Source organism: Echiichthys vipera, assembly GCF_963691815.1.
Source record: "Echiichthys vipera genome assembly, chromosome: 13".
NCBI lineage: Eukaryota > Metazoa > Chordata > Actinopteri > Perciformes > Trachinidae > Echiichthys > Echiichthys vipera.
Window position 1 is genome coordinate 12,303,820 of NC_139838.1, and position 23,532 is coordinate 12,327,351.

At 41.9% G+C, this 23,532-nt stretch overlaps 1 protein-coding gene across 3 annotated transcripts in view; it reads right to left on the minus strand.

Annotated features, from left to right (window-relative positions):
* The window catches only part of col16a1 (collagen, type XVI, alpha 1), a 73,788-nt gene that overhangs the window by 28,155 nt on the left and 22,101 nt on the right, over window positions 1-23,532 (minus strand). For 2 of the 3 annotated variants that reach the window (XM_083925632.1, XM_083925630.1), the window contains exons 5-22: window positions 21,939-22,062; window positions 21,044-21,325; window positions 19,903-19,983; window positions 16,371-16,439; window positions 11,921-11,953; window positions 7,822-7,857; window positions 7,545-7,577; window positions 7,355-7,399; window positions 6,911-6,949; window positions 6,697-6,759; window positions 5,255-5,299; window positions 5,060-5,155; window positions 4,757-4,795; window positions 4,153-4,197; window positions 3,997-4,032; window positions 3,784-3,906; window positions 2,999-3,034; window positions 2,556-2,591 (exon numbers count right to left, since the gene is read on the minus strand). In XM_083925632.1, the coding sequence (XP_083781758.1) occupies window positions 2,556-2,591; window positions 2,999-3,034; window positions 3,784-3,906; window positions 3,997-4,032; window positions 4,153-4,197; window positions 4,757-4,795; window positions 5,060-5,155; window positions 5,255-5,299; window positions 6,697-6,759; window positions 6,911-6,949; window positions 7,355-7,399; window positions 7,545-7,577; window positions 7,822-7,857; window positions 11,921-11,953; window positions 16,371-16,439; window positions 19,903-19,983; window positions 21,044-21,325; window positions 21,939-22,062 (1,261 nt within the window). The remainder of the gene's footprint in view (window positions 1-2,555; window positions 2,592-2,998; window positions 3,035-3,783; window positions 3,907-3,996; window positions 4,033-4,152; window positions 4,198-4,756; window positions 4,796-5,059; window positions 5,156-5,254; window positions 5,300-6,696; window positions 6,760-6,910; window positions 6,950-7,354; window positions 7,400-7,544; window positions 7,578-7,821; window positions 7,858-11,920; window positions 11,954-16,370; window positions 16,440-19,902; window positions 19,984-21,043; window positions 21,326-21,938; window positions 22,063-23,532) is intronic. The other variant, XM_083925631.1, reaches the window with a different exon arrangement.

The following is a 23,532-nucleotide window of genomic DNA, read 5'->3' on the forward strand; positions in this document are numbered from 1 at the left end:
GAGCTGCTTCCCTAATAATAAGCCTTGGATCACAATGACCTGAAATCCCTTCTTAACAAGAAGAAGAGGGCGTTCAGGTCTGGAGACATGGAAGAACTGAGGAGAGTGCAGCATGAACTCAGGGATATGCTGAGGACCTGTAAAGACACGTACATGAGGAAGCTGAAGGCCAAACTCCAGCAGAACAATGTCAGGGATGTGTGGACTGGTATGAAGCAGTAAGGTGAGCGGCAGACAGTCATCAGGCAGCCTGGAGAGGGCAAACGAGCTGAACAGATTCTTCAATAGGTTCAGCTCACAGCCTTCTGTCGTCTCCATGACACCTCCAGACCCCCACACACACCCTCACTGCCCCGAATGCTTCCTCCCCTCCCCCCTCAATCCCCTGCTGTGAGTTCTCCTGTGCAGCAGCTCTCCTCCTCCTTCACCTCTACCTCCTCCACCTCTTCCACCTCCTCCTCCTCCTCCACCTCCTCGTCCTCCACTGAAGACACCAGCAGCCTCCTCCGCATGACTGTGACTGCAGGCCAGGTTAGGAGACAGCTGGAGAGACTCCACCAGCATAAGGCTGCAGGCCCTGACGGTATCAGCCCCAGGATCCTGAAGATATGTGCCAGCCAGCTGTCTCCTGTTCTACAACACCTCTACAACCTGAGCCTTGGTCAGGAGAGAATACCAAAGAAGTCGACACCATCAGACCTCAATGACTATCGACCAGTGGCCCTCACATCTTACGTCATGAAGGTGCTGGAGAGACTGGTTTTGGTCAACCTGAGGCCGCAGGTGAGAGCCCTGCTAGACCCTCTGCAATTTGCTTACCAGCCCCACTTGGGAGTTAATGACGCTGTCATCTACCTGCTGCAACGAGCCCATTTGCACCTGGATGGTGGAGGAGGTATTGTGAGAATCACATTCTTTGATTTCTCTAGTGCTTTTAACACCATTCAGCCACTGCTACTTTGGGAGAAGCTGCGGGTGATGGGAGTAGACGACACAATGATCTCCTGGATTACTGACTACATGACAGGCAGGCCGCAGTTTGTCCGTATGGGCAGTGTTCTGTCTGATGTGGTGGTTAGTGATACAGGAGCTCCACAGGGGACTGTACTGTCTCCTTTCCTGTTCATCTTATACACCACTGACTATCAGTACAACACTGAGTCGTGTCACCTGCAAAAGTTTTCTGACGACTTGGCTGTTGTTGGGTGTATAAGTGAGGTGACAGTGAGTGACAGGAGGAGGAGTACAGGGCACTGGTAGACAACTTTGTGAAGTGGACTGGACAGAATTTCCTGCGACTGAACATCAGCAAGACCAGAGAGATGGTGATAGATATCAGGAAGAAGAGGAACACGGCTTTCCAATATCTGTGCATTCTGGGAAAGGATGTGGAGGCGGTGGAGGATTGCAAGTACCTGGGTGTTACCATCAACCACAGACTGGACTGGAGATCTAACACTGAAGCTGTTTACAAGAAGGGGATGAGTAGACTTTACTTCCTGAGAAAGCTGAGATCCTTCAACGTGTGCAGCAAGATGTTGGAGATCTTTTATCAGTCTGTGGTGGCCAGTGTACTTTTCTTTGCTGTGGTTTGTTGGGAAAGCAGCATTGGTGCCAGCGACACCAACAGACTCAACAAACTGATCAGGAAGGCTGGCTCTGTGATTGGCTGCAAACAGAACACTCTGGAGGCTGTGGTGGAGAGGAGTACACTGAAAAAACTGTTATCCATCATGGATAATCCTCTCCACCCTCTCCAACTCACACTGGTCAGACAGCGGAGCACCTTCTCCAAAAGGCTGCTTCAGCTTCACTGTCGTAGCAACAGATTCAGGAAATCTTTCCTGTCACAATCCATCACTTTTTATAATAACTCTCTCACCTCTGCCTGACAGAGAACTCTGCTCTCTGTACTGTTTTTTGTTTTTGTTTTGTATATATTATTATTGTTATAGTTTATTTTGCATATTTTGTTGTATATATTATTATTGTTTATTGTTTATAGCACACTGTGCACTGTATATATACACTATGTATATATTAGATTCTATTCATGTTATGTACAAAGTTTTTATTTGCTGACCCACTACTGCTGTTACAAAATAATTTCCCAGTCTGGGATAATTAAAGTAATTCTATTCTATTCTATTCTATTCTAATGTTGCCGACTGGGACATTAAGGTTTAATGAATAATTAAGGGTAGCTTTGAGAGACAGGTAGGTGCCATCACAGGTGGCGAGCATACACTGTAGGCTTCAGTCGACCCACCTCCATCAACACCCAACCTCCCATTCACGGAATAGCCAGGAGTTAGGCGGAGTAATTGCTGCAAAGTTGGCGATAGCCGCCCACATTGAGCTTCACATTGGCTCTTTAGAAATCAATGGGTGATGTCACAGAGACTACAACCATATTTTATACAGCCGTCATATGTGTATATACAGTAAAGCACATGCCATATAACGCACAGGGTTCCTTTTTTTTATCGCTCCCCCCATTTCTACAATTTCATCCGTCAAATAAAGGTTAAAATGGCAAGAAAATAAAAGCTGACCTTTTCTCCTTTGAAGCCAGCTGATCCTGGTTCCCCCTGCCAAAACATACAGAACAGTGAATTGGTCCCAGCTCACTCTGAGGAACGTGTTTGCTTTGAGATGCATGAACGTGGCATTGAAAGAATACAGTGTTACAATCAGTCATAGGGGTAAGGTAAGGTAGGCCATTTATAGGAGCACTGACTGTGTGTGTGTGTGTGTGTGTGTGTGTGTGTGTGTGTGTGTGTGTGTGTGTGTGTGTGTGTTTGTGTGTGTGTGTGTGTGTGTTTGTGTGTGTTTGTGTCTGTGCGTGCGTGTTTGCTTGCATCTGCTTTAGGAGAGAGCTTTCTGCACTGCTGATGTTAGCATGTCTGAATCTGTAGGAATGCAAATGAGTGTGTGTATAGGTCAAGCTTGCACTGAATATGAATGAACCATGAAGTGTAAATGAATGAGACTGTACCTTCGGTCCTGCCTTGCCATCTGCACCAAGAGACCCCTGGTAAATATAGGCAAAAAAAAAAGAGAACAGAGGAGCAGGGATGAATCAGAAGTATTGTTAGTTCAACTTTGATAGAGCGACTTCATTCTCTCTCTCTCTCTCTCTCTCTCTCTCTCTCTCTCTCTCTCTCTCTCTCTCTCTATCTCTCTCTCTCTCTCTATCTCTCTCTATCTCTCTCTCTCTCTCTCTCTCTCTCTCTCTCTGATGCTCTACCTCCTTTTCCCTCTGCCCTAACCAGGTATGACAGATGGATGCTGGCATTATTGGAAATCGTTGCACAGAGAATCTCATAAGGCTCTAGATTTATATTCCCCTGCCCCCAACACACAAATCATTCCCCATTTTACCTGCTGGGGTAAGTGTGGAAGATGCAGAATGAACAGAAGAGAAACAAAACGCACAGGATGTTGAGTCCAGACTCATTTGAGGGAGAGATGCGTTAAGATTGCATCAACAAAATTACCTTTGCCTCAGTGAATAAACCTTTGACAGCGTATCATGCTTCTCTCCTTCAGCTGCTGAGAGAATTACAAGGGCAAATACAATCCCGAGGAACAAATAAAGGCCATACCTTTCCTCTGAATGATAAGAAAAATAAAATAAAAACACTATCAAACAAGTGCTCAAGGTTCCGTCGTGTCTACAACTCCCTAATAAAACATGTAGCAACAGTGTATAAATGTTAAAGTGATCCACTCAGGGTGAGTTCACGACACATAACAGGTCCTTCAAATTGTTGTACTTACAGGCAGTCCTCTCTCTCCTATCCCTGGTACTCCAGGCTCTCCTCTAGGGCCTGGCTTCCCTTGCAGAGCCACTGTGTTACCCATGTCTGCAGGTAGCACGGGACACACTTCGCATGGGTCACCCTGAAGATCGAGTCAAACACACAATATTTGGAAGGAAAACACACACATCAGCATGTAGATTAAGAGATTAAAGACAATGTTTACGCATACCTTGTCTCCTTTAGTCCCTGCTGGTCCTCTTGGTCCCTAAGAAAACAGCAGAATCCCAATCAAAGCACTGATATATCAGCTCAGTTAGAATACTGTATTGTGCAAGCTCATGCATACATTAATGAATATCCATCAATGTTTAAAAGAGTCTCTTACTGGATCTCCAGGCAATCCATCTTCTCCCTGAGGTCCTGTGTCTCCCTGTTAACACAAATTACCGCATTTCTCTCAGTAATGTTGTTACAGTTACCCTGAAAACCATCCAAAAAAGCACTTGTCTAGTATATCATTTTAGGTTTTGCTAGCCAGGGGATGGCAAGCTTTTCTGATTCCAAATCAGATCACAAAATCCTTCAACTACAGTGGAAATATAAAATGGAGTGATGTTGTTCCATATCGGTCACATGTTGTAAAAAGTGAGATTTCTGTGTCTTTTTTGTTTATAAAGCAGGTCGTTGTGCTGTATTAATACTGTGAAAGTATAAAACACTCTTTAAACAAGCTGTCAGGAATTGCTGGTATTACAGTCATTTCCCAGCTGCGATAACGACGAAGAGACGCTGAGATCGTAAATGTGGAAGACCCAGAAACAGTGACCAATCAGAGCAGACAGAGTTTAATATGAGCATGATATGGGACCTTTAATATGATTGTCTATATCAGTGTTTCCCCCAGATTCCTATCAAGTTCTTATGAATGGATTATATATGTACGCGGATTCTCACAATATCATTGGTCATTAGCCAAGTGGTGAACGTACCATGTCTCCCTTTGCACCACCCGGTAAACCAGGAAGACCCTGACAGGGGAAAAAAAGGTGTGTCAGTCTTTTCAAATGGTGTTGTTGAAGACGCTTTTAGGCTGCTGTCAGAGCAAATAAATGCTGCACCAAAGGAGGAAATCCTGCCAAGTCCTGCCCTGAACTTCTGAGAGCAATGTCTAATGAAAGTATGTTTTAGGAAGAGTCTAGGGACATTAAAATAATCAGTAACACCATCCAATAAGTGCGTAAGGGCTTCTTTATGTCCTTCAGTGTTGTTTCATTTAAAATAAAACCACTTACTGGTAGGCCTGGCCTTCCAATTCCTGGTGGGCCTGGAAATCCAGGCTTTCCTGGCTCTCCAGCCAACCCCTCAGGACCCACCAAACCTGGGGTACCCTGAGAAAATGAGTTAAATGCAGCTCTATTGAATCCAAACTGAACTGAATGCATGTGACAGACTGATGGTAGAAACTCCAAGACTTAAAGCAGACAGACCTTATGTCCCTTGGGGCCAATGACACAGATGGACCCTGCTCGACCCTGGGAAACGGTGACAGAGAGACAGAGAGAGAGAGAGGTGCGGGCATCAGCACGTTCAGTGAAATCATTAGTGTCAGCTCAGAATAATCAAGCGAGCGCCACAGAAATCTATCCCCAAGACACTTGTTGATTCCCCTCATTTGTTTGACATTTTACGATCGGAAACAGGCGGAGGGAGAATCTCAAGAGTGTGTGAAAGATGTATTATCTTCAGTGGCGCATATGCAATATTTTCTGGCTGCGTGATTCGAGTCACATCAAGAAGCACATTCACATTCACAATGTCAGGACGATTAAGAAAATCTACCCTCTGCCTAATCCATCTGCCCAGGACGAGCACTTAGCCTGGTGAACAGCTAAATGTGAGCGCGTCTGATGCCGTAAACCAAGGAAATATCTCAAGAACCCGCACATGTTGTAATTTGTCTCTCAAAAACTTTTCATGCGTCTACAGGATCACCTTGCTGAACACGGAAGATTAAAAGGTTTAAGTCTTTCTGAATAGGTGGCTGCCTGTGTGAGAGACACCCTGCACAGTCAATGAGTCAATGAGGCTGCATTGATTGTGCAAGCTTTGTTGCTCTAGCCTAATCTAACAGGCATTTACAGGCTGACTTAACGTCATGGGAGATGGGGGGGGGGGGGGCACATATCAATGGGAGTCTTAGCTTAGTGGCACATATCAATGGGAGTCTTAGCTTAGTGTAATACCGTATAAGTATACTGAATCTCCGCTCTTAGCCTGCAAAATGTGCGAGTGAACAGTGTGTGAGCGAGAAGTGTATCAGTGTGTTTGTGAGTGTATGTACGTTTAAGCAACAGTGGTACTGAAATTATGTATCTCATAAAAGAGCTGTGAACCACTGCGACAGTTTCGGCTTGTTCTCGATTAGAAACTTTAATTTCCACAGATTTTTATCCATCCATATGTGTAAGAGATAGCCAAGACATTTTTGCAAACCTGACCTGATTTCAAACCCCGGGTGAATTTCGAGAATTTACAGCCCAGCAAAGAACGAAATTGTTGGTCCAGGTCCAATTGGGTTCAGGCAGAGAATCAGAGCTCTATCGCTGAATTTGGTAACACAATAGTAATTTTGCCTATGGCCCCCTGATGAAAGCCCTTGTATTTGCAGTGTAACGAATTGGGTGTGTGTGGCGTCATTCTGAGAAAAAATTACAAGCAGCATAACACACCCTGACTGGTGACACACAGGTGACACAGTTTGTGGGTCTCTGGGATGTGAGATCCAAAAACCCACCGCCAATTACTGCTTATCGCTATAGCTACAGACAGCAAGAGTAAGAAATGGAGAACTTTGAGATTGCAACTTTAACTCTGTCAGACAAAGTCAAAGAGAGCAAGACAGATTAAAAAAAAAAAAAAAAACACCTACGTCCTTCCCTGGAGTGCCTGTGAGACCCTGTGCACCGATCTCTCCCTTTTGACCTTTTTCTCCCTAGGCAGAGCCAGAGAAAAAGAGGTGAGAAACATACTGAGGGGGGAACTGGGAGAGATGTTAAAATAATAAAGGGTTAGGAATTAAATGGATGAACATTAAAAAGTCAAAACTTAATTATTCATCATTGGACATTTTTTAAATGTTTCACCTTGTACCCTGCTGCTTCACCCCAGGTGGCAGGCAGTGTCTGTGGATAGGAGGAATGGAAACAAGGCCCAGATCAATGACATGGCTCTAAAGAGACATCACACATGTACACGCACACAAACACAAACACGCACACAAACACACACACACACACACACACGTATATAAAGATGCACATACATGAAGATGGTATGCCTTAAGGAATACTTAGACAGACACATATGCTTAAACACGTTCACAGGGAACTGCACACAAACATTTATGCACACTCACTGGCAAATAAACATACAAAGCACACACTCCTTCCATGGCATAATAAATATCAGGACTGGATGCTTGAAAAAGGATTTTTGAATAAAAAATCAACAAAAAGGCCAAAGGGTTGGTGAGGTCGGGAGGCAGTAGGATGTGGGGTTGTAACCTGTAGCAGAAGATTGGCACTCACCGACTCGCCTCTCTCTCCCTTCTGGCCCTTGGGTCCCTCTGTGCACTGAGGTTAGAGACACTTGGTTGGCATGTATTATCACAGACCACCTTTTGGCCAACTTTTCAGATTTGCGCTGTGCTGCATGCCAAATAACGAGACAAAATGAGGTATGGCGAGAGAGTGAGACGCTATGGAAAAAGTTACTTACAGGACCTGAATGCGAGCCAGAACAGCCATCACCCTATGATGGAGAGAGAGGCAGAAAAGAAGAATGATTGCTTGTGGGTGAGGAATAGAATCAACAAGCTAGGTGGTGGATTGGTCCATAGCCAGCATCTTACTGGACCACAGCGGCATCAAAGTGTGTGCGTTATGCAGTGCTAGGCCTGTCTGGGCGCATGTAACGACATCACACATTCCACTGATATCAGGATTACACACACACCCATATACAGATTTGTTTGTCTTTTGCCTTTCACACTCACCCGGTGGCCTTTCTCCCCTTTCAACCCCACAACTACCTGCAACAAACACATACATACAGAGTCACACACTCTGCAGCAATATACTTTTCACATGTTCTTATAGAAAGAAGTGAAGGTAAAGATCAGTGATCCTTACATTTTCTTCCCTATTCAGGAACAAACAACCAGCACACTACAGACAGACAGACACACACACAGATAATTATCATTATACCATGTTTAATATTCACTGAACAACTTGTGTGTCTGACTAAAATGGAGGTTGTGAAGGAACAAAAATGTGTTGCAGTTTGTGTTGATACCAGGCAGTGGCACTGTTACACAAAACTAGAAACTGTGCTGAACTACTGTGCTGCTACAGAATGCAGTCAAAAAGGATGGGAGGTGGGCAAGTGGGCGCACACACTCGCACACAAACATGCTCGCTCGTACACACACACACACACACACACACACACACAGCGGATCCCATGGGAGACAGAGATCAATAGGAATGTCTGATTCCCACAGCAGAGGAGCGAGGAGACCAGCTGCTCCTCACAGGAGGGCACACACACTCACACACACATGCAAGTACCATATAAGGACTTCCATTATAAATAACTGAGGCAGTTTTAGAGAAAGCGAGTAATTAAAGCTGAATCCCTCCCCACCCGGCAAATCTGGGAGTCATGCTTTCGCACACCAGGAAGTATGCATTTATTGAAGCTACGAGCTAAAGGTAGTAACAGTGCGGAGACAATGTATAATCCTCCCTCCCTACCCTCCTTCCTACGAGCTACAAATCTATCAATGGCTGGCTCAACCAGCTACAATGACGAGTCATTCTTTCCGAGCTCTTGTCTGGCCGTGGGCTTAGTCGAGTCCTCATATAGTTCCACTTAAAACTTCAGCAGCCTTGACTTTCTTGGGTGTTCTCCACATTCAGCTTTGGGATAGAAATTTCAAGACTGCTGCACTATGAAATGGCACTAAAATTACCTTGTAAGGAAGCCCTCTTTGCTGCTCTGAAGATCCTAACCACTACGCTTACTGTATATTAAGTTTTTGTTTTCTAAGTGTACTGTAAGCAATATAAAGTAGAAGATGCAGTGGTTTGCTGAATGCATCTCTCTAACCCTCTGTTGGTTTGTTGTCCCACAAACACATAGACATCCACACTGTGTCGTTCTGTCTCTCGCTTTTTCCTTCTTCTCCTTGTCCTTTCTTTTCACTCAGGCTTCTCTGTGCAGGACTATCAGTCATCCTGGGAACTCTCTCTGCCTCATTCCAGATGTTTTGGATCTGGATCTTTGTCCTCCAGGAGAGTCAACCTAACCACTCCTCTCTCTTGTGTGGTTATTTCCTTTCCTTTGAGGCAAATCTATGACTTGCGGTATTGGACTATTTACATAAAATAGTTTTTGTTTTTAATTGAAATGTTAGGCTTGGTATTTAGTAGTGGAATCCCTGTACTTTTTTTCTCACAAAAAACTAACTCTTAGTGCCGTGAGTTGACCTGTGAATTGTTAACTCACAGCACTAAGATAAGGTTTCAAATAAATGGGCTGTCTTTATTGAAGGAGTCTCTGTCTGTATATCTGTCCTCCTTTTCTCTGTTAATTCCGTCGACTTTACACCGGGGGGTAATTGTGAGCTATTGAGATCTATAAGACATATTTATTGATATTGTGTTATGTACACACTGTGTAGTGTATCTAGTGGGGACCAATGTTAACTGTTACTCAAGCTAAACAGCACGCTGGGCACAGTGTGTCAGGCACAGCGTGCTCTCCGTCGCTTGCAACAGTGTATTCAAGAACAGATGAATAAAGAGAGAAAAAATCAAAGCTATGAAAACTTTCAGAATAGCATGGTCCTAAATAGTTAGATGTTAGCAATAGGGGCACATCTATGTCATAGCAGATGTATTGTTCAGGACCCAGAAGTTGTTTGGATGAGTATTTCGGAAAAGAAGCAAAACCGGAGGCCAAGCAATCAACCTGTTCAGAACAGACACGTTTTGAATGAGCACTGACTGCACCGGTGTCTATTAATGTTTGCAGCACAATTCACAGACTCTAGAGCAGTGGTTTCCAAACTTTGTACATGGCGTACCACCTCAGAAAATATCAGGCTCTCTCAAGTACCACCACTAAGACCAATGGTAAAATACAGTAGCGTTGGCTGACACTATTCAGCTACAGACAGGAAGGTTTATTCCTAATCAGAAGATTATTATTGACTGTCTTCAGACACACTGTAGTAATGGGTAGCATCAGAACTGAAATGTCAGTGTTTTCAAACCAATCATTTAACCTCTGCTTACCTCTTGCCATCTTAAAAGATATAGTAGTAGTATTTTCTTAGTATTATATAAATTGAGTAATTAATGCTTCCTTTTCTTTATTTTGGAGATACCTTTGCGTACCACCAGAGAGAGCTTGAGTAACATCAGTGGTACCACGACCACAGTATGAGTACCAGTGCTCTAGAGAATTAAACATCTCAATAACAATCCCAGTTTTGCTGCTAAATGCTCCATTATGTATGCTCTAGTGGCTAAGGTGCTCTGCAAACCCTTTTTAATATTGCACATGCCTATTTTATCCTTTGGTAATAAATATATTTTGATTAGTGCAGCTTCACATAAATGTATTGTTTTTTATAATTGGCATCTTGTTACAAAGTTGTGTTTTGGCATATTTGTCATATTAAGATATTTAACATCCACATACATAAGCTCACTTTTTGACATCCAACATCCCAATACACAGACTCTCATTCTTCATTATGCATGACAACATCTATGCCATTTTATTAGCTTAAACATCTCAAAAGTCTGGATTTTGGGCACCAATATCCTGTTAGTGGGCCTTGTTTTTTTTGTATTAAACACAGGTCCATTCTTTTTGGCATTGTCTCTCTAGCTGTCAGGACTTGACAGAAGGGCAACACTCAGCACACACTAGTGAAAATCAGAAAAAACACACAAATGAGCAATTCCCTCGGTTGTACATTGAATATGTGAATTGATAATATATGGGGTTCATGTGTGAGTGCCACTTTCTCATATGCATAAAGACTTACTCAGATGCACGATCTAATGGCAAAGGCAGGAAGGAGATGCTGGGATTTTTATTTCTGAAATAGCCTTTTGTGTGAATAGATTCCTGCTGAGCCTTTTGACTCACATAACCAAGAAGCCACTGATGTAGCAGGAACAAGCAAAACATGAACAATGTGATGAAAATTGGTTTCTGACTAAGCTTTAGGACTGTGCAGCAGAAGCCAAATCTACCCCTTATTCAGACCATTTAATACCATAATCACATTAATACATATGCCTGCTTGGCATATTTGTTGGCATTTGTGGGTTGTATTATCAATGGATTCCTATGGGCGCTATGCTTATTTTTACCCTAGAAAAACTGACGCCTGTGTAATTTGGCCAAATGAAATTCACAGAAGAGAAGAAAAGTCACTTTTGTTTCTTTGCGAGTGTTTGCCCCCCCAGTGGCAGGGCAAGCTGCGTGCTCCAACCCAGGTAATAACCTACATTGAGGAAGTCAGGGGAGGTGGGCAGCTGCATCAGTAAGCACACACAGGAGCAACATAATGAAGCGTCTGGAGTTTTGTATTCTATTTGTGAACAGAACATGCCTATTGTAGGTGAATGACAAAATTAATAGGCAGCAGCAACTCCCGACTGAGACTCGGTGCATAATGAGGTATAAATCAGTCCTCAGTCAGTCAGCAAGCTGGGTACGTGTGAGGGAGAGGGGAGGAGGAAATCGAGATAGACTCTTTCTTTTTCTAACTCCATGCACAACACACATGCTGTACACATCTTCCTATTTCATTTTAGCAGTACATGCATGTTTATCCACCCATTTGCTTTCTGGACTTTAAGTGTCTCCAATGTAACTGCACCTGTACGTGTTTGGCTGTGAGTGCTTGAGGCTTGCTTTGACACACCTGTCTTGGTCTCAGCCAATGTACCGTCTCACAAGTCTCGTTAGAAATTCAATCCTGTCAAATCAAGTGTGTGTGTGTGTGTGTGCGTGTGTGTGAGCGTGCGCGCGTGTGTGTGCATGCATGTGTGAATTGTAAGGCTTACTTTCTCTGCCAGATCCTTTGATGCAAAAATCTCCTGTTGGTAAATAGAAGGAAAAGGGGGAAATAGAAAAGAAAAGAAAAGAAAAAAGGAAAAAAACAAAACATCAGGCCTTTTTCCTTTCACATCACATATGAACATGACCTCAATATTACTTTCATTTTTGGCTTCAAATTAGTCCAAAAATGGTTTATGTCTATGTTAAGACACTAATCATGGCAGTTTCATGTCCAAAAATGGCTCAAATCATATCCAGAAGAGCTGAATTCAAAGAGCTATCAGAAATATTATTTGGTCTAGTTTTCTCCATTTTGGCAGGACTGTAACCTACTTCTTTTTTCAGCCCTAATTCATCCTTCAATGTTATCAAGAATTTAATCTATTTTCAAAATTATTCTAAAACCTTTGCTTTGTACTGTATATAATTTATATTCCCAGTCACTTGCAGTTCTGGTAGTACTGTAACTAAAACTGATTTTCCAGGAATGGCAGCATTTGCATTTGAAAGTCTCCGTAATATCAACATCACATGACATCTGTGGCATTGGAAAGCTGTTGTTTTCCTCTTGGATGTTCATCCCTTTAAACCTTGCCATTTCCATTCATTGCATCAGATACACAACAAAGCAAGGAGGAATAAGGGCCATTTTGGTTTCACACACGGGTCATTAACAGTTATTCTTTAGTCTGAGTTAAAAAAATAGAAGATGAAAGCGGTTTAGCTGAGGGAGAAAGATAAGTACTGTACCACCGTGAGCCTAGAGGCAAATGATGAGATGGACCCTGCTGTGCAATGAGTAACAAATCAAGCACAAAAAAAGACAATAAACATTGAGGAAGGACTGGAAAGCTGGAACTGTTTCGTTTAAGGTGGCAAGCTAGAATGGGAGAAATAAGAAAGGGTTTCAGCTAAGGGAAGAAGGGAGAATACATGTTAATCAGTGGAGTAGAAACACACTGAGACCAGAGTAGCAAGACACAAAAAACCTTTGGGTCCTTTGAAGATAAGATGACATTTCAGATGGGAGCAAGAAAAGAAAAGAGGTTTACAGTACTGGAAGATGAGAAACAGTGTGGGTGAGATTGGTCATCGCTCAGGAAGGCAGCTGGGACCCACACAGACACAAGCAACAGACACACCTCTGCACCAAACCCTGTTTGAATAAAGAGGACTTCAATTCTAGTTAAAGTCCGAAGGATGCGTAAGGCTGAATTTGAGGGAAATGTTTATCAAATAATGAACAGGGCATCTGAAATAATTCTGTTTGATGGGATGTAGCAAACAAAAATATCTTAGCTGAGTCTTGGGTTGAATATATCACCAAGTGTAAACATTACTTAGCTCCTTAAAGCAATAGACATTTTGGGAAAAACCTTTATACGTTGAGCTAACTAGCCCCCAGACTAGTTGTTTCCCCCTGTTCCAGTCTCTGTGCTAAGTTAAGCTAACTGACAACTGGCAGCAGCTTCATACTTTTAGACAAGAGAGTGGTATCGATCTTCCAATATAACTCTTGGCAAGAAAGCAAATAAGTGTATTTCTAAAATATCTAAATATAGCTTTTGACACAATTGTTGGAATCACTATGACCCCTTTAAAAAAGTCAATATCAAAGCAACAGAACCACATATATAAATATATATAGATATATAAATATATATATATACATATATAAATATATATATATTACGGGTGGATCGGTTCACAAAATCCACTGTTCAGTTCATATCACGGTTTTGGGGTCACGGTTTTTCGGTTCGGTTCGGTTGTTTTTTTCTATTTCTTTCAGATTCTAAAAAAAACATGTATCAGATTCGTAGCCTAATAATTAAAAAAAATTAATCAGATATTCTTAAGAACATGTCATGCAATCATGCAAAAACTGAAATAATGAGGCAGCTTGTTTAGGGATTACTGTAACAATCTTAAACCAAAGTGAAGTGAGATTTTGAAACAGTAGGAGACACACGCGTTTATATATTTAGTTGGCAAAAAGGTAAAGAAATGTTTGCCTTCTAGGTAAGAATATAATCACATAAACATTATCAAATCTTAGAAAAAATGAAGAAAATAGGTTTTCTTTCACTAAAATACGCACAAACAGCCATCACTGAACTGAGTGAAATAGGCTACATCAGGGCTGTTCAATTCATTTGGAATTGAGGCCGGTTGACGAAAATGATCCAAAATGAGGGGCCGGAAAAATAAGAGCATCACATTAATGGATATTGTAAAACAATGCAGTAACATAGGAGTGCATACAGTATATTGTCTATATTTTATCAATGTAAATATTAGTCATAGGCCTCAAAGTGCAACAAGCTTGTCAAAAAACAATCCTTGTTAAATGAACAGACCTGTTAACCAGAGGTTTTCACTCAATTATTGGATTAAAGTAAAGTTTGAGGCTCTTCTCCTTTACTTGAGTATTTTATTTACATGCTACTTAATTCTTCTACTCCACTACAAATCAGTGGAAATATTCCTCCACTACATTTATCTGATTACTTCAGTAACTAGTTACTTTACCAGGCTGACAAGCACATATGAAACATTAGTTTATTCATCAAAAACTGGACTGACAAAGGGAAGTCAACATGGAAGTGCCAACAACCTTAGTTCCTCATACGGCCACTTGAGGCTGGCTCCAAAAGCAATTCGATTCCAGTCAACCCACATGTTAAAATGTTCAACTTTAAAGCAGAAATAAGCATGTTAACATCCTGGCATAAAAACCAGTAGGCTTAAAGTTAAGGGCGTGGCTGCTTAAACCAACATGCGGGTGCTGGGACAGGTGGCTAGCATAGACTGTAGGCGTCATTGGGCCTCCCTCAACTCCTTCCAGGCCCCCCTTACTTGCCCATTTATGGAATACCCATGAGTTAGGTGGCGTCAGGCACTGTCAACATGGCGACAGTCGGAGTTGCCTACTTTGAGCTTTACTTTGGCTCTTCAGAAACCTATGGGTGATGTCACGGAGAATACAGCCATATCTTAAACAGTCTATGCTCTTAAGATTAATACAACCTTTTTCACCAGTAGTATTCCCGAAGACGAGACTGCAAAATATTTAAGACCACTGAAGGGGAAGCTGTGTTAGCGGATTAGCAAAGTAAAATTCATCCATAGAATGAAAACATTAGATGACCCCAGTTTAGCCTGTGCTCACTCCAGAGCAATACTGTACAGTCCTCTTTCCACATACAGAACACATGACATTCCACATATGCTGAGTACACTCTCAGTGGGGCTTAGTTTAATGGAAGCAGTGCTTTGGCTCAGAAACATATGGACTGCACACTGGAATCTTGAGTTACATTGATCATTTACGGTGTACAGAGCTAGCATACAGATAAAAATAGAAACTACTCAAATCTTAGTCTTAGTCTGTGCATGTATGAGCACATTGTGAAATAGGGGCAAAAGAGAAATGAGACGGCATGAATGTAAAAATGTGAAATGAGGACAGAGTTGTGACTGTGATGCATTCATGGCAGTTAAGAATCTGCAAGGAAGATGGTGCTAACATTACTAGCCTAGTCGTGGAATATTGTACTATAAGGCTAAATATCATAAAATACATTTCAAAACAGTCTGTGCTCAAATGACAGAGGGGAAGGAGAGAAAGAATGGCAGGCGAGAGTGAAAAGAAACAAAGAGAGAGACTGAGTTATTCTAACTATGGCTAAAACATCTACAGAATTGATTACTGCGACCTGAAGCCTGCCAGAGCTCTAAGTTAACACAGGCTCTCCACAAGACAAACACCAAGGCCTAATGAATAGATAATTGGATATAGATCCCATTAATATGAGTGATGATAGAAGCGGCTGTGTGAAACAAAAATGAATTGCCTTTATACAGGACAAACTGCATGTATCACGCAGCATTGGAGCTGCAATAAAAAAAATTAAAAAACACCATGGAGATTTGTGGAAAAAAACTGCTCCCATGTGATGCCTATTTGTCACAAATTCGACACTGCCCGTGGACACTTTGAACGATTGTTACCAGCAGACTCAGAAGTGCTAAAGACTGCAGTAGAGTAGGAAAAAAAATTTTTTTTTCCACAGCATAGTTTCAAGAAAGAACAACTAAGTCATTTGGTAAAAGCTCCTCAGGGCAGCGTTTGCTTGCCAGCATCTAAGACAACTCAAAGTGTCTCAAGAACAAAGCTGTTTGAGGCCAAGTCCTTGTCTGTGTCTGAATGCGTTATGTCTGTGCCTGATGGGAGCCATGTGTTGTGATAATTCATGATGGAAGTCACATTGTTTGTGGACTATTTAATAACATCTACCCTCTATATGTTACTGGATTAAAGTGCCCGTCATTGATTTTACAATAACTAAAGCATAACAAGCATATCATCCTGTATTTATAACTGTGTGTTTATGTTTGTGCGTGACCACATAAGTGTTGTAATGTTAAAATGTCTTTCCTTCTGTGATTTACCTGGTTAAAAGTGTTTTCCAGCAGATCATTCTCAGCAGCACGGCGGCTCTTGGGAGCATCTGGTGGGCACTGCAAACATATAATACACATGTTGTTTAAGACAGAGTAAAAGAACACTGTGATTCCAAACTTCAAATAATTCTTGTCCGGGTGGAATGTAAAACCTGACCCGTAGTACAGAAATTAAATATTTTCCCATTTACTTTAGGTTTTACCGTAGTTGTTGTATAATCCAATATTTGTTATACTGCATGATCTTTTTCTGGGATAAGTCTGGTCAAATCATAATAGCGTCTCTGTGGGGCTGCTCTTCAGCACTACAGTTCTTTGAGCCAACATCAACATGCTCACCATGAAAATGCTAGGCAGGTGGCATGCAGACGTTTAGCCGGTTAACTGTTTATAATGTTCACCATTTTAAGCCTCTTTAAATCATAGTTCCCAGCAGCAACGTATCACTCATGAGCCCTCATGAAAGTCAATAGAAAAAGAAGAAGATGGTGGAAGGGGGGGGGGGGGGGGGGGGGGGGTGTACATGGCGGAAGACGTATATTATTATATTCAACAAGTTTGCGACACAAATAAGACCTAATGTTTTTGTACTACTACAAAAACATTCTACTTGAATTAAAAAACATTATCAGTGGAGCCTTGTGATTGGTTTGCTCGCTCAAATAATGAATATAATATGAATATACATCAAATAAGCCATCAACACAAGTTTGTTTTTTTTGATCACCTATCAAAAAAAAGAAATCCTGGAAACTCGCTAATAGCAAGATATGGCTTACACTGAGTAGCTCGGGGCAGAGCTCTGAACCATCCAAAATAGCCTTTTTTAACCACTAATATCGCTGAAAATAGCACCAAACCTCTGCGCTAGCATGATAAGAGTCCCTACACATAAAATTAAGCACCAACAACATAGTACGCTAACCAGGAGTTTATTAAAAAAAAAGACTCTTTCACAATGCTTCAAGCCTTAGCCGCCGGCTACATCCACATTAAGAGACAGCCCAAACTAGCCAATTACCGAATGCACAGGAGCACAGTTCTATTGCAGTTCAATAGAACTGAACTCGGTAATTGTCTTGTATGGACTACGTCTCAATATGGAGGTAGTCGGCTGCTATGGCTTGAAGCATTGTAAAACAGTGTTTTTTTTAAATAAACTCCTGGTTCGCCTACTATGTTGTTGGTGCATCGTTTTTGATGGTTCGGAGCTCCGCCCCGAGCTACTCAGTGTTAGCCATGTCTGGCTGTTAGTGACTCTCCAGGATTTCTCTGTTAATAGGTGATCACCCAAAAAACTTGTCTCAATGGCTTATTTGATGTATATTCATGATGAAAAAGACCGTGGGTTCGTTTTTTGCCGGAGTTACACTTTCATGGTATGTTAAACCTATCTATCTGTAACACAGTGAAATTGAGCTAAAATGTCACGTTCCTGTATACATTACAAGCACTGTAGCAGTCAGACAAGGATGTCAGAGCAACTGACAACAAGCACTACTATCTCTTTCCTTTGTGTTACAAGAGGCTGGGTGTGTGAGCGTGCAGATGAGTGTCTAGATATGTGCACACATGCTCCTCCACTTTTTTCATTTTCAAACTCAAATGTAGCTTGTAGGGAGCCCTGCAGCTCACATGCCTTGAGCAAATGAGAAAAGATTTCCTTCTTCAAACCCTCCAATCGACTATTCTACAGCATTCACTATCTCCTCCAGAGGCCTCTACAGTTTCAAACTTCTAAGGGAACTTCTCACCAAATTTGAATCCCTCTCAAAAATGAATTTGGTAATGAAAAAGACACGTATGCATGCACCCACAAACTACGTGAGCACAGACGCCCTGGAAAATTCTGACAAAATGTTAGCTGAGCACAAAAATACCTTCAGTTTAAAAAAAACAAACATTTTTGTCTGCCTAAATGAAACACGCTGTTTGTTGTATTAAGGTTAAATGGATCCATTTTCTATTTCTCTAAATCCTGCAAACAATAACTGCACATCAAGAGAAAAGAGAAAGAGAGAGATAAATAAAAAGCAATAAATACTGTTGAACATGGTATTTCTGAAGCTGCAAGCGAGAACAAGTGATACTTTTCATTAGGCTTTTAGTCACACTTTAGAAAAAAACAAACCTCAGTCGATGTTACATAATTGCACACAATGGAATTACTCTAAGCCCCAGTCAATCTGTATACATAATACCCTATGCTAAACAAAGCCTCTGAAGATATTGTGGTTACTAACAGAAGAAAGGCTTTGTACATATTTGTGGAAGCTGAGGCCAAGTAACTGATGGAGTGCTACAGTATAGTATGGTTTCTCCCTGTATATCAAAAGTTGGGTTTTTTTTGTTTTTTTGATCACCCAAGATGAATTGGAAGAAAAATAATTGAGCATACGACATTATGAAGACAAAGTGCTGCTGATTAACAGGAATAAGCCTCTAGAACAAATAGAGAGACTGTTTATGGTTAATTGTGCACACCCAGCTTTTCTTGCAGCTGTTGCACAGTAACCTTTCAGCAAATAACTTTCACTTTTATTGCGAAGGAGCCGCAACAAGTGTTGAGTTATAGTTTCTGGGGTTCAGATTAGGTTTTGCTGCTGAGAAATGAAGTTCCTCTAAATTTCTTCAATCAGCGTGGCAGGCACCTGTTTGTGTGAGCCTTAAGCCTCTAAAGGCACAATTTTAAAGCCCAACCAAAGGCTTTTCTCTTGATGATGTTGCTCCACATTCATACCCCACTACTTCCCCATGTGAAGACTGGGGTTAGACAAACTGCAGACACAGAACTGGTTTGGGGATTTTGGGCTGTTTTGCTTCTATAAACACAATTAGTTTTGTTCTCATATTTTCATGGCTAAGTATGAGAAAAAACAAAACTGATTTTGCTGTTGATCGCTGTTTTTCTGTTCTGGAATGTAAACTATTTGCACATATTTAATATGGTAATGCCTGATTTGGATATTTAAACAATTCTAGAAAACTTGTTATACAAAAATAATTGTCACAGTGTAAGTATTCAACTGGGGAAGTTTCATGGTGATATCTATTAGAATTGATTTTTTACCCTACCCACCTGTAGTGTAACGTTGCTTTAGAGTAGATTGCCTTCAAGCTGACATAAGAGGTTCAAGCCCCTTGTTGAGAAACATCGGATTAAAACATTTCCCATAAACATTAAATACAAAGCTACAGCCAGCAACCACATTTCTTAGCTTAGAACAAAAACTTAAAAGAAAGGAGAAATTTCTCAGCTGGCTACCCAGCTGCTGATTCAACTTTGATATTTACTGTTCAGACACAAGAGTGGTCAATATTTTCTTATCGAACTCTCTGCCAGAAAGCCGACAGGAGTATTTCCCCAAAAAGGTGAATTTTCCTTTAGAATTCAGGTTTACATTTTTTTGCGTTATAAAAAGGAAAATGCAGGAGAGAATTCTGTGCAGGGCAGTTGTGAATATTCTCCACACAAATCCATAGTTAGTAATCATCAGTTAACTAGATTTGCCGGTCTCACCCGTGCTCCAGGTATGTCACAGCAGGCCTCCAGAATGGCGAGGGAAGGGTCACAATACAGCATCACCTGCTGAATGTCCATCTAAGAAACAAAGAGAGGGAGAGAAAGATCTATTTAACACACAGGTCTCCATGAGTCCTCTGTTTAATAATGTAAATACAGTTTAAATGAGGTAGTAAACATGACTGCGAGCCAATTAAATTCTCATTTATATAAAGTATTAGGAGGGCACTTTGTCTGGAGGTATACATGTGTGTGAGTGTGTGCACATACACTTATGAACACTTCCTCCCTGGACTTACAAATTACCCCGCCTGCTTTAAAACTAGGCCGTTTAATTGATCGTCAAACTAAATGCCTGCATTATTGGATCTATTCAGCCCCTATTAGTCCCGGCTCACTACAGATCCATTCTCCCAGGTAGTCGGCTCGTTTTTTTAATCAGGACTGAATGAGATTGCTTCATACAAAACAGCACCTCAGCGGCATAGCCAATGGATAGCCAATGGTCTATAACTTGCTCTCTCTTTGCGCGTGCACACGCACACCCACGCACACGCGTGCGCGCACACACACACACACACACACACGCACACGCGCGCACACGCACGCACGCACGCACGCACGCACACACACACACACACACACACACACACACACACACACACACACACACACACACACACACACACACACACACACACACACACACACACACACACACACACACACACACACACACACAATGATTTCAGTACAAAGGCCTTTATGTGAGATTGGTTCACTAGAATTATTTCACAGTACGTTGTATGTCAAGGTACTAAGGTTACTTTATGCAGCAAAGCACTTCCATATAAGTCACTATGGTACTGGTCTCAGTAATGGAAACTGGTTCTTTCAAAAATCTTCTGAAACACACAAGTAACAGTTTGTTTTTCATACAGGGAGAGAGGGACTTAAGGTCACCACACTTTCAGATTAAGCTTAAGCTTAGATGACATTTACATTGCAGAGCTTAATCTTGATCAAAAGCTCTTCAATAGCCAAGATAGGGCAGTCACACTGAATGTTTCATCAAACGCTCACATAAATTATCCTCTCGTCTCAGTGTTTTCCTTTCCAGTTCCCTATAGATCCGTACCTGCACAGGCCCAGCGTCAGACGCCCGAATGCCCAGCAGAGTGTGTCCTTCAGTAGGCAGAACTCCACGTGGCTTCAGGAGTTTGGTCTCGATGGTGCTGCAGTCCACGTGAAGGGAGGCGGCTCCATGTTGCACACTGAGGGCCACCTTGTGCCAGCTCAAGTCCATCAGGGTCTCAACTCCCTCCCCGGTGAACACACAGCCCACCAGGTCAGCTGCGGGCTCCAGCCCCCTGGCGCGCAGGGAAAGGGTGCCATCGGGGCCATTGAGGTCTACAGAGAGCTGGGTACGAGAAAAAAAATCAACTGTTTCTCAAGTTGCCTGACTGGTTTTGGCATCTACAAAAAGGGGTATGAACATGCTGCTACCACCAAACAAAGCTGTAGAACACAGGAGCAGAGATGAGGTAAAGGGGAAGACATTAATTACACACACATGCAGTACAGCCAATCAATCACTCCTAATGAGGCGACTTGGCCTTCATCCATCATACACATTGAGTATTTAAATCTGGCCTCAGACTCTCAGTGATTACGGGGACTCTGAGGGACTCCAGTGCTTCATCATGGAACACTCTTGAATAACAATGAAGGGGAATGAAAGAGGTGAGCAGAAGATGACAGGGGGGGGGGGGGTCGGATGGAGAATGAAGAGAAGACAAAAGACGTGTGGAATGAAAAGGGGGAGAGAATTGAAAAGGTGTCATGAGAGAGAAGAAATTGAAGGGGAAAGTGGATGGTTTTGCAAAGGGGAGATGAGAGATTGGAAGAATGAGTAGACAAAAGGTGTGACGAATAAAAGGTAAGAGATCAAGGAAGAGGGGAAAGGAATAGTGATGAGGAAAAAGAGAGGTGCGGAGGGAAGCCTGCAATGAGGAAACAAGAGTGAGCTGCACCTGTGGGTATCCCTGTTGATCAGATATTTGGAAGAGGTAGATGGTGCCTCTCAGGGCTGCCTTCTTTAACGCCAGGGTGAAGATCAGGGTGAACTCCTCAGGAAGGCCAAAAGGAAACACCTGACTGGAACACGGAAGTTCAGGGAGATCAGGGAAACGTCAGTCATGGGGGGAAACTATATGCAGGGAGGTTTTACAGGGGAACTCCTTATGATGTCATCAGGGTTATCTTGGCTTGGGCTTGGAGACAGAATATTTGAAAGTCCCCGTCATTTTGACGGATTAGAACCCTGTCCAGTTGGCGGCGTGTGCAAATAAATAAGCTATTATCTAGTCTTGTCTTTCATCCCACATGCATGACCTCGTTGTCTATCTGGCTTTAACCATCACATTGGTAGGCCATATCGCTACATACCATTGTCAAATGTCAAGACAGCTTTGTGTTCAAAATTTTATTTTTAAAAGTCCAGTAGTTGTGATGGTGTTGATAAACGAGGGGGGAACATGACTAATGCGGTGGAGGATGAAGGACAAGCAAGTAACACTGGTCATGTTTATCAGCCAGCAGCAGCTAAGTAAAATGAAACGCTTTTAATTATGTATTAAAACATTAACAATTCACATTAAAATGACAGGTAATAGTAGATCATGACAGAGTTGATGGACAATCAGCAAGTGTAAAATAAACTCTGCACCAAGCCTGTGATACAAAGTGGGAACATAGCATTTAAAAACAGTGGGCTTTTACCACCCTCTGTTTGAAATGCCCCCCCCCCCCCCCCCCCCCAAGACACAGTTTCTCATGTTGATACTTTTGCAGTATTTCGACAGCCCCTCAATCTGCTTTATAATAAAAAATTAAAAAAAAGGCATGGAAATATGGGAATTGATAAAACGAAATCAATGTGTCTGTACTGTATGTGTGTGTGCAGGTGCAGGTGAACAGATACATTTAGGAGCACAAATGTAAATATTTGCATATGTGTCAGCACACAGGTATACATTGTGTGTATTTGTGCATTTTTCATTTGAGACATGCACAGGCTGTGGAAACTAATTTCACTCCAGGACAATAAAGACTATCCATCTAACTTGACATAAATGCAGTTGGTAGCCAGGGAAGAAACATCACATGCAATTAGGCTTTTGACAAATTAAGACAACTTTTGGCTTCATATATTTATTCTTTGACGTCCTTGCGAGCAAAATGACAAAATAATCCTGTATGTTTCCTGTGTGAGCATCTTTATATTCTACGTACTGTTTTCTGTCCCAATTTTTTTCCTTTTCGTTTCCATTCCTCCCCACACTGTGCCTGTAGCCAGCAGTACAACACAAAGCTGTGTGTATCCATCTAGCATTAGTTCCCATAGCAGATACAGTCCAGCAAACCTCAACCCTCAATTTTGGTGAAGGCCATCTAAGCAAACAAGTATACACACACCCAAAATAGTCACTGCATGGATGTGTGAAGATGTACTGCGAGATGAAGGGTTCACAAACAAACCCAGTGAAATGCATGCTCACTGAGATGGTGAGCACTTTGAAATATTCTCTCTCTCTCTATATCGCTCTCTTTCTCGCTCTCTCTTTG